At 34.0% G+C, this 12,463-nt stretch overlaps 1 protein-coding gene across 1 annotated transcript; it reads left to right on the top strand.

Annotated features, from left to right (window-relative positions):
• Window positions 1-10,749: 10,749 nt before the first annotated feature.
• On the top strand, window positions 10,750-11,955 carry LOC150098760 (solute carrier family 35 member G1-like). Its single transcript, XM_090405746.1, has one exon. The coding sequence runs from the start codon at window positions 10,750-10,752 to the stop codon at window positions 11,953-11,955; it is 1,206 nt and encodes a 401-aa protein (XP_090261872.1).
• Window positions 11,956-12,463: the final 508 nt, after the last annotated feature.

Genomic DNA, 12,463 nt, shown 5'->3' with positions numbered 1-12,463 from the left:
CAACCTTTAGGAAAAATCCTTTGTAACAACTGCTATGCACTCATATGCATAGTGATTATGCCAGTCAGCTTGCGAAACATTAAAACAATTAATTTATCTCTCTTGAATGGTAGATTAAATACTACAAGAGATTAAATATTTATATTTTTACAGTTTGACCAGAGAGAGTACAAATTGTTACAAAGACTTGGAAAAGAACTAACACGTGCCTTTTCAAATGGCTCAGACGTCGTACTCATATACTTAATGGTACAATTTCCATATTCAGGACAATTTGAAATTTATACACACATCTTTCTCTGCAGGTAAAATATACAGTAATCGTAGATATTTCGATTTTTGTATCATTAAACCGTATAAAAATAAAAATTTAATCGGATCTTTCGAGTGATCGTTTGATTACGGGGGGGGATAAACAAGATGGCATCGCAGCCGTGGTGGCACAAAGGATCTTTCAGAAGGTTAATCGAAAACAGCTCTTTAGTATAACATATATGCTTATACAGTACAATTATGCAAGGGGAAGAAAATTTCAAAAATGTTCTTTATTTATATATTTATACGTATTAAGTAAAATTGCAAATCAATGATAAAGTAGACTTCTGAGTCTGCTATATAGATATTAATGAAATATTGCTTCTAAATCTTAAATGAATCTTTTTTCCATTTATGTGCTATCTATCTATCCCCCTCCAATTTTATAAGTATACAAACAAGGAATAGAAAATGTTTTATGATAAATTCCAATAACGACAATTTATTATTTTTCAACTCGTACATGATAACATTTGTCTCCTAAAATAAGAGCAATTATTAAATAAAAAAAAACATCCTCAATGAGATTGAAAAAATGGATTTGAGAAGATATCGTTTTTTCCATACTAGACGGTTACGATTTTGTGATTTCTTTTTATTTATTATTATTTTTCTTTTGCAAAAGAATTGACATTTATAGGGCACGCTGAAAATGTCTGTCATGCAATCAAAAAACATAATGGTGTGAATAAAACCGTAGTGATTCGTTAGACTGGAGCACATTTTTGTGGATTTGTACAATTCATTTCAATTATTGTAGTGAAAAAAAAGCGCAGTTCGGTATCCAATATCAGTGGTCATGAAACAGCGTCCACGTGATTAAATTTGACTGCGAAAAATATGACGATGATTCATATTCATCAAGAGACTTGGATTACACCGCATGTATATAATGGAAACAAACTTGTAGATGATGTGTACATCACGATGTATGCAGTTCTTTCGAAAGAATGTGCACGAAAATGAAAAGTGTGTAGACAACTATTCGATGTTGGAACTAATACCTAATGGCGCTACCATTAACTCGAAATGCTGCACGGGTCAAAAGAGTTTAGGCTAACATGTTGCACTTTTCCTCTAACCCACGGTCCATACAAGCGCTATCTGGACAATGATCACTGAGACACTGCTTTTCTCAGAACCGAGTTGCCTTAGCTGATAAATTCGACATAGTAGTGAAGACGTGGTTTCACAAGCAAGACGATCAGTTCTCTTGTGTTGGATTCCATAAACTAACTGAAGGGCGAAAGCAGGTCAAAGTAAAATTCTCTAACTCTTATCCTAAAGGAGTAAGTGTAGCTCGTTTAGGTCTACTTAACTTTTTAAAGATCGATGAGCAATAATAGAAAGGAGAGACATTTTCAACAAGCACTTTGCATATTTTAATTTGTTTTACACATTATAGAAGCATTTCATAGCTGAGTTTAGACAATTTTTAAGTTCAAAAAGATATAAAAGTTACATTTGATTCTCACTACCAAGGTTTATGAATTACGATGATTATTTCAAAAGTTCTGCATGGACTCCTGTTAAACCAAGCATTTATTAAAAAATATATCCACTGTTTATATTCCTGTCAATAAACTTTTTTGTTGTTGATGTGTTTTGATAAGTCAGGTCACCTGAGCAGAAACCGCCAGTCCAGTGGTAGTGAAGCGTTTCTCACGAAGCGGTTCTTTCACCTTAGGAAACAGATTGAAGTCCGGTGAACTGATATGAAAACAGTTACCAATCATACTTTCCCATAAAATCCAGATACTTCACGTGAAACATGGTCATTGCACAAGATCCAAATCCATCAGATTTTTCCTTCATTCTGAAGTCTTATTTTGTGGAATAAGAACAACAGAAAAAGAAAACCTAATCTACGCATGCGCAGGACTTTCGAAATAACCATCGCATATGCGGAAAATATATATGAAGCAGCTCACTATGAAGACCACCTAAGCAGGAGCTGCACTTATGCACAGGCGTACGAGGCTCTAGCTGGACCCCCGGAAAATTACGGCTAATTTAAGGACCTAAACAATTAGATTAAAGTGCTCCTGGAGGAGGGGGGAAGCACCCTAGCGCCTCGGGCCCCAAAAAGTGTAAGTACGGCTCTGTTCCTAAGTAGCTTCTTTTCATTTTCAACTGTTTGTCCATAAAGCAACTTTGCAAAAGAACTGCGTAACAATTTAATACATTTTTCAATTGTACAGAAACTTAATTTTGTATTGACATGCCCGCCGAAGGGACATGGAAGGAGAGGTTATGCTTGAAGGAATTGAATTTCAGCGTAAGCGAGAACCACGAAGCTTAGTTGCTGGTGAATTAAAACACCAACCAGAAAGATACAGTGCTAAAGATAGGGACCCTTTTAGTATCCAACTCTACACTGCAAAATAATCAGAGCTCTACAACCTGCTGAGTTGGATAATAAATAACTTAGTTTAAGAATTAAAACTTATTTTGGTTCGTATTTCCTTACCATAAACACCGGCCATCTAGATGATTCCTTTTACACCTAAGTTAATTGGGAACATATATCTGTAGAGGATTTTTAGTTTAGATGTTCGGTTTGTACTGAAAACACCTCCCGAAAGATTCTTTCATTATATAACCAAGAGATGGAAAGGACTCGCGTTAACAAATGCTGTCCTCTTTCCCCAGTTCGACGTCGCTTGAAAATTCAATCGCCAAGCTTAGTGTAATAGAATGCAACACAATGACTGGAATTCACTTGCTAAGCAGCTAAGGTCACAAATGGTGTGCTGAAGAAACGAACAACATTACTACGCACCGATTCTTGCACTCAGTTGACAATCGTGAAATGGAATAATTTAGAATAATAACCATGAAGCACTCATGATGAACTTCATATTGCATGGTTCTCTACACTATTTCGATTACTTCAAAAATTTTCATCTCGTGAGGAACAGTTTCGTAATGGCAATATTTCCACTCCACAGACTTCACGTAAATCAGAACCACACATGCAGCAGAAGTTCCTTGAGACTTCAATCTTGCGATCAAATGTTACTCTGAACCGTAACTGCTATGTAAATATGAACATTGTAGCCAGAAGATAAAACCATCCACGTTGTTATGTTGTTAGCACTTTTTTTTTTATTTTCCTGTTTTCTAAATATTTGCTTTAACACATACCTACGATCGTGTCATTTTTATTTAACTCCGATGCAAATACACTTTCTAAATAGAATTCAAATTTTATTTAAATTTCTGCTTATTTAATTTCATAGATTTCCTTATTCGTCTTAAATTAAAAGTCGGTACCAATTAAAATAAGTGATTATCGTTATAATGCTACGGCGAGACGAGATGTACATTTACATATATTTTAATAAACACTATTTAAAATTTAAATAAAATTCATATAAATGCATATTAAATAAGAAGAAGCGCCGATGTTCTTGAATTGCCTAAGTTCTCCATGATTGGATGAAATTCATTCGAGTACAGCGATTTATGCTTCGGCAAGGTGCTGTTGATTGCATTTTGGATACTCATTTAAAATATCGAAAAATAATAATCAGAGCAATTATCATGTTCAGGATGTAGAACTAATGTTTTTATAAACATCACTGAAATCAGGAAAACAAAAAGCCACTAGCACAATGGCTTGTACAAGTTGTGAGATGTTGCCCGTAGACGGTTTAAGTTGGTAAATCCTAAAAAAAAAAAAATTATTTTTGTGTTATTTTGCGCAGAAATAAAAGGACAGTGAAAAATCTTTCTAGTACCGATCTGTTGTTGTTATTATTTTTTTAAACCTTTAAACATAAATGAAATCGTAATAAACCCGTATGGATTTTTCATACTATGACTGAATTTAGCAACTACAAGAAGCAGCCTGATTTCTATATTTTAATAACTTCCATGCTAGGAAAGACATACCAATTGGCGTTATGCGAGTGTGCAACTTCTGAGCTCAGATAAAAGAAATACTGCATCTTCTTACACGTCAGAACAAACTTGCTCACAACTCCATTTCTAATATCTAACATTTGACAGAAAGGCTGCAGGGTTGCGATCTCTCACACAACAACAATATATATATATATATATATAGCAATCAGCAAAACTTTAGCTTTATTCAATATATATAGCAATCAGCAAAACTTTAGCTTTATTCAATATATATAGCAATCAGCAAAACTTTAGCTTTATTCAATATTTTTTTTATATTAAAAAGTTACGTAAGTCTCGCAACACAGGTAATGCACTGGCAACTACTACTAAACTGTTACCAAGTTTCGAAAATTATGCGATATAAATCTTTAATGCTATAAAGACGGAAGGTTTTTGTATTCAAAACTCAGTTTCTTTTATAGCATAATTACAAGAAAAAAAAATACTTATTAAATATCCTAACTGATAAGATTCAGAGCTAGAAATATTTTGAAGCACCTAAGATACATATAACAGACCTCAAGTTGGCGTGAAGCAAATTATGATGGAGGCAATAGAAATAAAAACATAAAAAAACCATTTAAGTTAAGGGACATTACATCCCATATTGTTTCTTAGCCGAATAAGAAACTCAAAGAGTTTCATGCCGAATATAGAAACTATATAAAGTTCGGCGATTCCAAGCGTAAGCAAATACCTGGATAGAGCAGCAACTGACCCCTGAAGGTAGTGCAAGCTGAGGCAACTCATAGAAAGAGTGGAGCAAGCTCCGATCACTATTCTTGATATTTACCCATAATGTGAACCTAACTCCTAGGAGCTGTATTACTGTTTAACATTATGAGAGAAGGTCACCACCCAGACCGGTTTCGACCTTTTTTGAGGTCTCATATATAATATAAATAAATCTTAATAAAAAAATCAGTTTGGCAATAACAATTCAGTGGCACAGAATGATCAATGACGTCAGTGGTTTGTTGTTGGCACCTTTTACTATGCTAAAGTCACCAAAAAGTATCATAGAAGTCTGAAAGAAATATCGTTGAATCCACGATTATGATTGAGCACTTCTTCCTCAGATACTTCATATAAGAAAACTTAACGGGCAGCTAAATGCAGAAGAAATAAACTGTATCTAAGCAGTGATTCAAAAACAGTCCTGTACACAACTGATGACATCGCGAAACGGATGTCAACTTGTTAACTTTTCGTTAACAATAAAATCAACTATCACCTAAAGACATCTTATGCCAGACTGGAATTCGAACTTAGTCTAACAAAAAAAAGATATCGTGGATACCAACTCAGCTGTGTTGGTGGTATTACACCCGAACAGTTAGACTTCTCTGCCTATCGCATACTTGCACTCCTGGAATATATTGCACACGTGAATATGGAATCACTCTTGTAAACTGTTTAGGTGCTTCTCGCTAGGCGATCAGCTAGTCCTAAAGCTTCTTATAATGCAACTGTCTTTCATACTTCTTGGTTTACTTCAAAGCATGAAATTCTGTTATGAAACTTTATCACCTTGTCAGTCAATGGTGTCAAATGCGTTAAGGTACAATAAATGCCTATAAAACCTAAGAAATTGGATAATCAAATCCAAAAAATGATTATAAAGGTAGTATTAGCACACTATCACCTACATAAACAGTTATTCATGTAAACAATTGGGTTTGCGATTAAGGTGCATCAATAGAGGATTCTTTGCTATAATTAAACATTAGCGAAATAAGACATTTCTCTCATATTGCATTGGTTTGCTGTACGTAATGTTAATCTCAGGCAGGGTCGACCGTAGGCCTTCTTATCGACATTACGACAAAAATTAATTTGCCGACTGATTTAATATTTTGGACTTTTACGTAGACCCACTTGCGCTGATTTTCTCCAAGTTTTGAGCTCTCCTAGGGTCGACCCTGATCTAAGAAAAAATAATTTGTGTGCATGCTTATCGCCACATAATGAAATTATGAATCACAGGTCAAAATTTTATATCTACAACGAAGGCCCTGATGGAACTGTTTTCATACTTATAAATCAAATATACCCTCACAGAGACATCTCCATGGCAAATTCAGAAGACGGACTCATTTCCAAGGACCGAGATTACTTTATAAAAAAACAAGCAAACTGCCTGGATTTCTGATTCAGAAACAAACATGCAGCTCTCTGAAGGAATATCATATTTTAAATAGTGGATCACAGCCATCAATCAACAATTATCATTGTTGAGTGTCGCATGCAGTAGAGCGATATGGTATATGAGAACAACATACCATATCATTACTTATGCCTTCTAATCGCTCTTATTACTCAACAGTGGTCATAAAATTTACTAAAATAACAAAATAAAGAAACGAGATCTCATTCCCTAAAACTAATTAAATAAGCATCTTAAATAACCAATTCGTAAATTTCAGTCCTTTTTTTGAATTCCAGGAAGAACCTCTGAATTTATATTTATTTTATGCTTAAGACAATAATAATCTTTTAATTTTCAGGGTAAAAAAATACACTGGAGATTAAATTATTTTTTGGATGGAAGGCTTCTCACTCTGCGAGAAGTAAAGTGAGGAGTGGATAGTCCTTCCCTGCAAAAAATATCCGATTTCGTTACTTTTAGGGCGAACTCTTTCTTAGAAACAACGAAAAATTTTACTCAAACGAAACTTTTTTTATTAAAATTAAAATATCCAAATAAATTTTTTTCCCCCGATAATTACGAATATTATTCACATTGTTAGTTTACAATCATCGGATTCATAAATAACTGAATTCCCTTTTGTATTCCGCAATTTTTCGAATTGTTAAATGATTTTGAAAACGTGTTATTAAGGCACTGTTCCTAATATAAAATTTTTTCGAGTAAAAAAAAAAAATGACTTCAGAAAATTTTAAAATATCCTCTCTTCCTCTCTCTCTCTTTCCCTTAAAGTATGACATTATCTAACGAATTATTGCGGGCAGACATTAAATAAAATCTCACACTTATTTTGATGAATATGAATCAATAGAAACCAAATTTGTGACTAACAAATTGAGATTTAAGTTATTATTCGACAGACTTACGAGAACAGGAAAAAAAAACCAGAAATTATTCAAATAAAAATACTGAGGTCAGAAAATTAAGGCATAAATTTCAGATTTCTTAACAGAGCTAAATATGTCGCTCACTGTTGTAATAGTGGTACAATTCAAAATTCTTAATTTTTGAGTTAATACAACATTTGAGGTTGGGACAGTCGTACTCTACATTTATGCAATAAAGTACGAAACGAGGTCAATACTTCCTCGCTAGACGGCATAAGTGTCTTTATGCCATCTTGATTTTTACTGCGTATAAAAGCATCAAGAAGTATCATTCTTTGCGTTAAATTGTGCCACTATTGCCTCCAATCCTTTGGAAGGAGGAAGTACTTGCTTCTTTTATTTTTTTCTAACATGCAGATTTGCACGATATGATTGAAGAACATCACTTGGCTTTGTTTCTAGCAACTGCGTAATATCCAAGTTAGCTACTTTGTCATCATAAAATTTATACTCAATGCGTTAACTATGCATTCCTCCACGTAAAACGAATTTCGCAGAATCTCGAATATTATGAAATAACTCTCCTCTCCACCCGATTTTGTTCACACATAACTGTAACGATTCTTTTCCGCTATATATATATATATATAGCGGAAAAGTATATATATATATATATATATGTGTGTGTGTATATATATATATATATATATATACACACACACACATACATTTTTTTTTTTGTTTAAAAAAGATAAGCCTTTATAAACTCAATGAGTCATACAAGTTCGTCCAAAGCAGGCTTTTACAAGTACCCATACTCACTATGCATGGACGTCCGCAGAGGGGAGAGGGCAAACGGGACACTTGCCCTCCCCTGAGATCTACTTGTTAAAAAAACAAGAAAAATTAAATAATTAAACAAAAATTTATTGATGTAATTATTTGTCTCCAAGCTTATCCCCCTCCCCGCTCTGGAAAATTTTCCCGGACGCCCATGCCACCGTGTGACTTGAACCCACAACCTATTCGTTGGAGAATGGGTATGCTATTCATCGTTCTATCCACTAAAGTTGGCACTGCTTTTGTGTTTACAACTGTGCCTTTTGCACAAATCTTGAGGCGTGGGGGGGGCATTTAAAAACGTCATCCGATATAGTGAATGTTCGCTTTAAACAGACTAACGTCATATACATCTTAAAACAGTTAGTTTTGGTGAATAGCTCGAAGAGTTCTTGTTAGCGCCATCCCAGAGGGATTTGTCAAATGGCCGTATCGGATATAGAGGAAAGGGGATGATACTGGATAATGCCCATCCCAAATTTATATATGCTTAAATTATAATCCCAATTCTTTTGGAGTAAATTAATTACTAAAAACCAAAGTAAACAATATTAACACAATAAACATTTAAAAATCGGCAAGTATGTCAGAGTCATTCCTTCTCCTCCTCCCCTTCTCTTCTTTGTCGTTCTCCTAAAGAACTAAATTATTGCCATCTTCTGGTAGCAGATTTATAATAACTTAAACATTTTATTACCTCTGAAAGAGATCTGGTGATAGCATTCATCATAGCATCTTGACTCTGCCAGTTTCTGAAAATCACCATACTCAAGTCATGTTTAAGAAAATGCAGTAGGAAGAATGGTCTGGTAATCGGTACGAAATACAATCTCCAACCGATCAGTTGGAGATTGTATTTCGCATCTCATAATATTCATTATTTTAAGACTGTATTAATCTACGAGTACCTTCTTAAAGCTCATATTAAAAATTAACTGCTCTTATATTCGATATTGAATTGCAAATCATTTTGAAGAATTAAAAAAAACAAAAAAAAAAAAAACTTAAGAATCTTGAATAACGTAAATGTTTTAATCAAGAACAATGAAAATCTATAGAGATTGGATACTTGCTACTAGTTTCGAGTCTCTCCACCACCCAAGAACAAAATGGAATGAGTGTATACACTCTCCCAATTCAATCAACACACAAGAACTACTTCATAAGCACTACTTATGAATCTTTTGAAATTGCACATATACGACATTCCAGTATACGACACCTGAACTGCATCGTTATGTGTCTTCATTAAAATGAAAGAAAGAGTCTCTTTGAAAGGGGACATGGAACATTTACGCATAAGGACATAATTACAACCCACAGAAAATATTCAGGAATGTCATTCTGCATTTGGAATTTTCCAGTCACACACGTGGGGAAAGGTTATTGAAATATCTAGTGATTATATATTGAAGTAATGAAAGCTGTAAGTGAATACAAATAAAAGGCAATTCTATGTTGATCATAGTACTTTTGCAAAATGAAGCTGTCTTAAAAATCAGAATATATATATATATATCGCAAAAGAGAAAACAGTCATACTTCTGCTGTTATACGTTGAAAATAAATAAAATAGTATCGTTATAATCAAGATGCGTTTCATATATAAACACTGATTTAATCAGTGGTTTTTGAATAGAAAACATGAAGTACATCTAATAAAAATGAAATTAAATAGCCGAGTTTAAATAAGACACGTTTCAGAAACCAGTTACGGAGAACCATAATTTCTACAATATATGTTCTGTGCAAAAGGGAGAAAAATAATCATCCCAGTTATATATAATATTCACGCTATTTGTACGTAAGCACACAAGATTCTTAACAGCCAATCGAGATACATTTTATGATATACTAGTATTTCACATGATATCCATATATTAATTGTACGTTCTTATTTCAATTTATAATGGCATAGCAAGGTTAATTATACTATCATTTTAGACAAAAGTCTTCAAACGTAACATCAAATAATTCTAATAGGAAGTAATAACAAAACTCAGCATCTACAAATACAAATTAATATTTAAGGGAAACTGTCAAACTTATTTTCCATATCTCGTCTGTCCACTAAAAATTAAAAAGCATTTTCTGTCGATAGGTGGCCTCCAACAAACGTGTTATTTTCGTCTGCTTTCGTGTTAAAATATTTAGTCATAAGTGTGTTTATTTAATAGTAGATCATTCTGTTAAAATACAAGTGAAAAGTTAAAAACAAATATAAATAGCAGTATAGTTTATGCTATACGTACTAATTATTTGTTATATACTGTAATTGCACTCCGGTGAGTATACAATTATTTTTCTAATTTACGATACATAATGTATACAATCGCTTTTAACAGTAATATTAAAGCGAAATTAATGTGTATATTCTCCTCTAATGATAATTTAATATTATATTATACTGTCGGATTAACTTAGCAGCGAACTGTAAGGGTAGAGGCCGGAAGAAATACATAACCTATCGACAGCTAAGTACGGTTTGACCAATGAGTTTTGTGCTTGCTCGTATTTAGCATACGACGAAGTTAAAACGATAGTATCCGACGGCAATAAGTTCAGTCACATGCATATGTTGTTAGGCTGAGCTGCGGCCGTTTGTTATCTGAAAACTTTTCTTACGTTGCTACCAAGTAGGCCATAATGACAATTACTCAACTGTGCTTTGGGACTCCAAATACACGTGCTACAGAAGAAAATCACTTTAAGCAGTCAACGTCTGTTATAGTGATTGAGACCGCTTCGATTAGCAATAACAGTGGTGTCAAAGACAATAAATTTCCCAGTAACCAAAATGACCTAAGCAAAGAAACACTGCCAGACTTTATGCGACGTCTTGGTATTGTTCTTGCCCTTCTGTGCGCTTTTCTGGGTAGCGTAAAAGGGGCGATGGTCTCAGAAGTAAGAAATATTGGCCCTCTCGAGATTTTTGGCCTCCGAAGTCTGGGCACCGTAATATTTATCTTGCCGATTCTTATTTACTGCCGGAATAGAACGTGGTATGACTGGTATACTAACTTGCAGTTACTGATTCGCTCTGTAATCGGCAATATTGCAGTTGTTGGCTACTACTTCGGATTCGCATATTTACCTTTGGCTGATGCATCTCTTATCTTTTATAGCATGCCCATTTACACCACTTTGATTGGGTGGATCTGTTTGAAAGAATATTGTGGTTTGTTACAAGTTTTCTGTGTATTATTGTCAATAACGGGTGTGTGTTTCGTTGCCTCCCCAGCATTCCTATTTGGTGATAGTTCTGCTTCTGCTTTTTACGACGATAGCGGTGATGCCATTAAGGGTATCATAGGAGCTTTCGTAGGTGCCATTGCCCAGTCAATTGCTTTAGTTGTTTTAAGGAAACTGACTCATGTTTCTGCGCTGGTGGTGAGTTTCTGGTGGGCAGCTGTAGGTTTGGTGTCATCTTTCGGACTTGTTTATTTTTTCGGAGAAATACATAAGTGGAAATGTGGCATTGAAAGTACGCTTCTATTCTTAGTTGCTGTTATCGGATTTATTAGCGAAGTTGTTTTAGTTCTAGCATTGTATCTAGAAGAGGCGGGAAAGGTTTCGATTGCTTTAACATCAGAAATTTTGTGGGCGTTTATTTTACAAGAATTTATTCAAAAGGAGATGCCAACTAGTGTTTGTATTATAGGAACTATCTTCATATTGAGTGCCTTATTAGCATCTAGCATGCAAAACTTAAATACGTTTGGGAAATTAGCACGACCATCATTTTGGGAGAAAGTGTGTTGGCGAAGAAGTTCTTCCAAACGGAGGTGTAAACTCCTGAACAGGAACTATAAAACATATGGCTCGTTGAACTGCAACAAGGATGTAAGGTAAGGTAGTCAGAAGATATCGGCCGTCGCATATTTTAGATACTAAAGCCATTGTGAACTGTTTTAATGTTTATTTTGTGTTCGAATTTTAATCATTTTTAAAACTTAAACATGTAAATATAGTTTTCTTAAGAGTTTAATCCAAGTTATGTGGTTTAGTTTTTTGTTTTTCCCTGTATGTTTTGAAATAATTTATTTTTTCAAAAATAAAAAGTATTAAAATATTTAAAATCAACACCTTCACCTAAGTTTAGGTTGAATGATTTTTCACTAGTGAAAAACGTATACATGTTTCCTTATGTTGAGTAGGAAACTGATTTATTTCCATTCTGTCACATTTTTTTGATTTCATACGTGTTGACCTATGTATCGTATTTGCACTTTCAACTATTCTTTTTAAAACATCAATCCCTCATTAAAAAAAAAAAAAAAAATTGTAAGCTACGAAATAAGCTTTCGAACGAAGCAGGAAAGGTGTGTGTGTGGGGGGGGGGCTGTATAATAGAAAACGT

Source organism: Typopeltis vanoorti, chromosome 15 (genome assembly GCF_054136105.1).
Source record: "Typopeltis vanoorti isolate ZY-2024b chromosome 15, IOZ_Tvanoo_1.0, whole genome shotgun sequence".
NCBI classification, from domain to species: Eukaryota; Metazoa; Arthropoda; class Arachnida; order Uropygi; family Thelyphonidae; genus Typopeltis; species Typopeltis vanoorti.
Note: the sequence above shows the minus strand (reverse complement) of the source record. Positions and strands in the feature narration are given on the sequence as shown.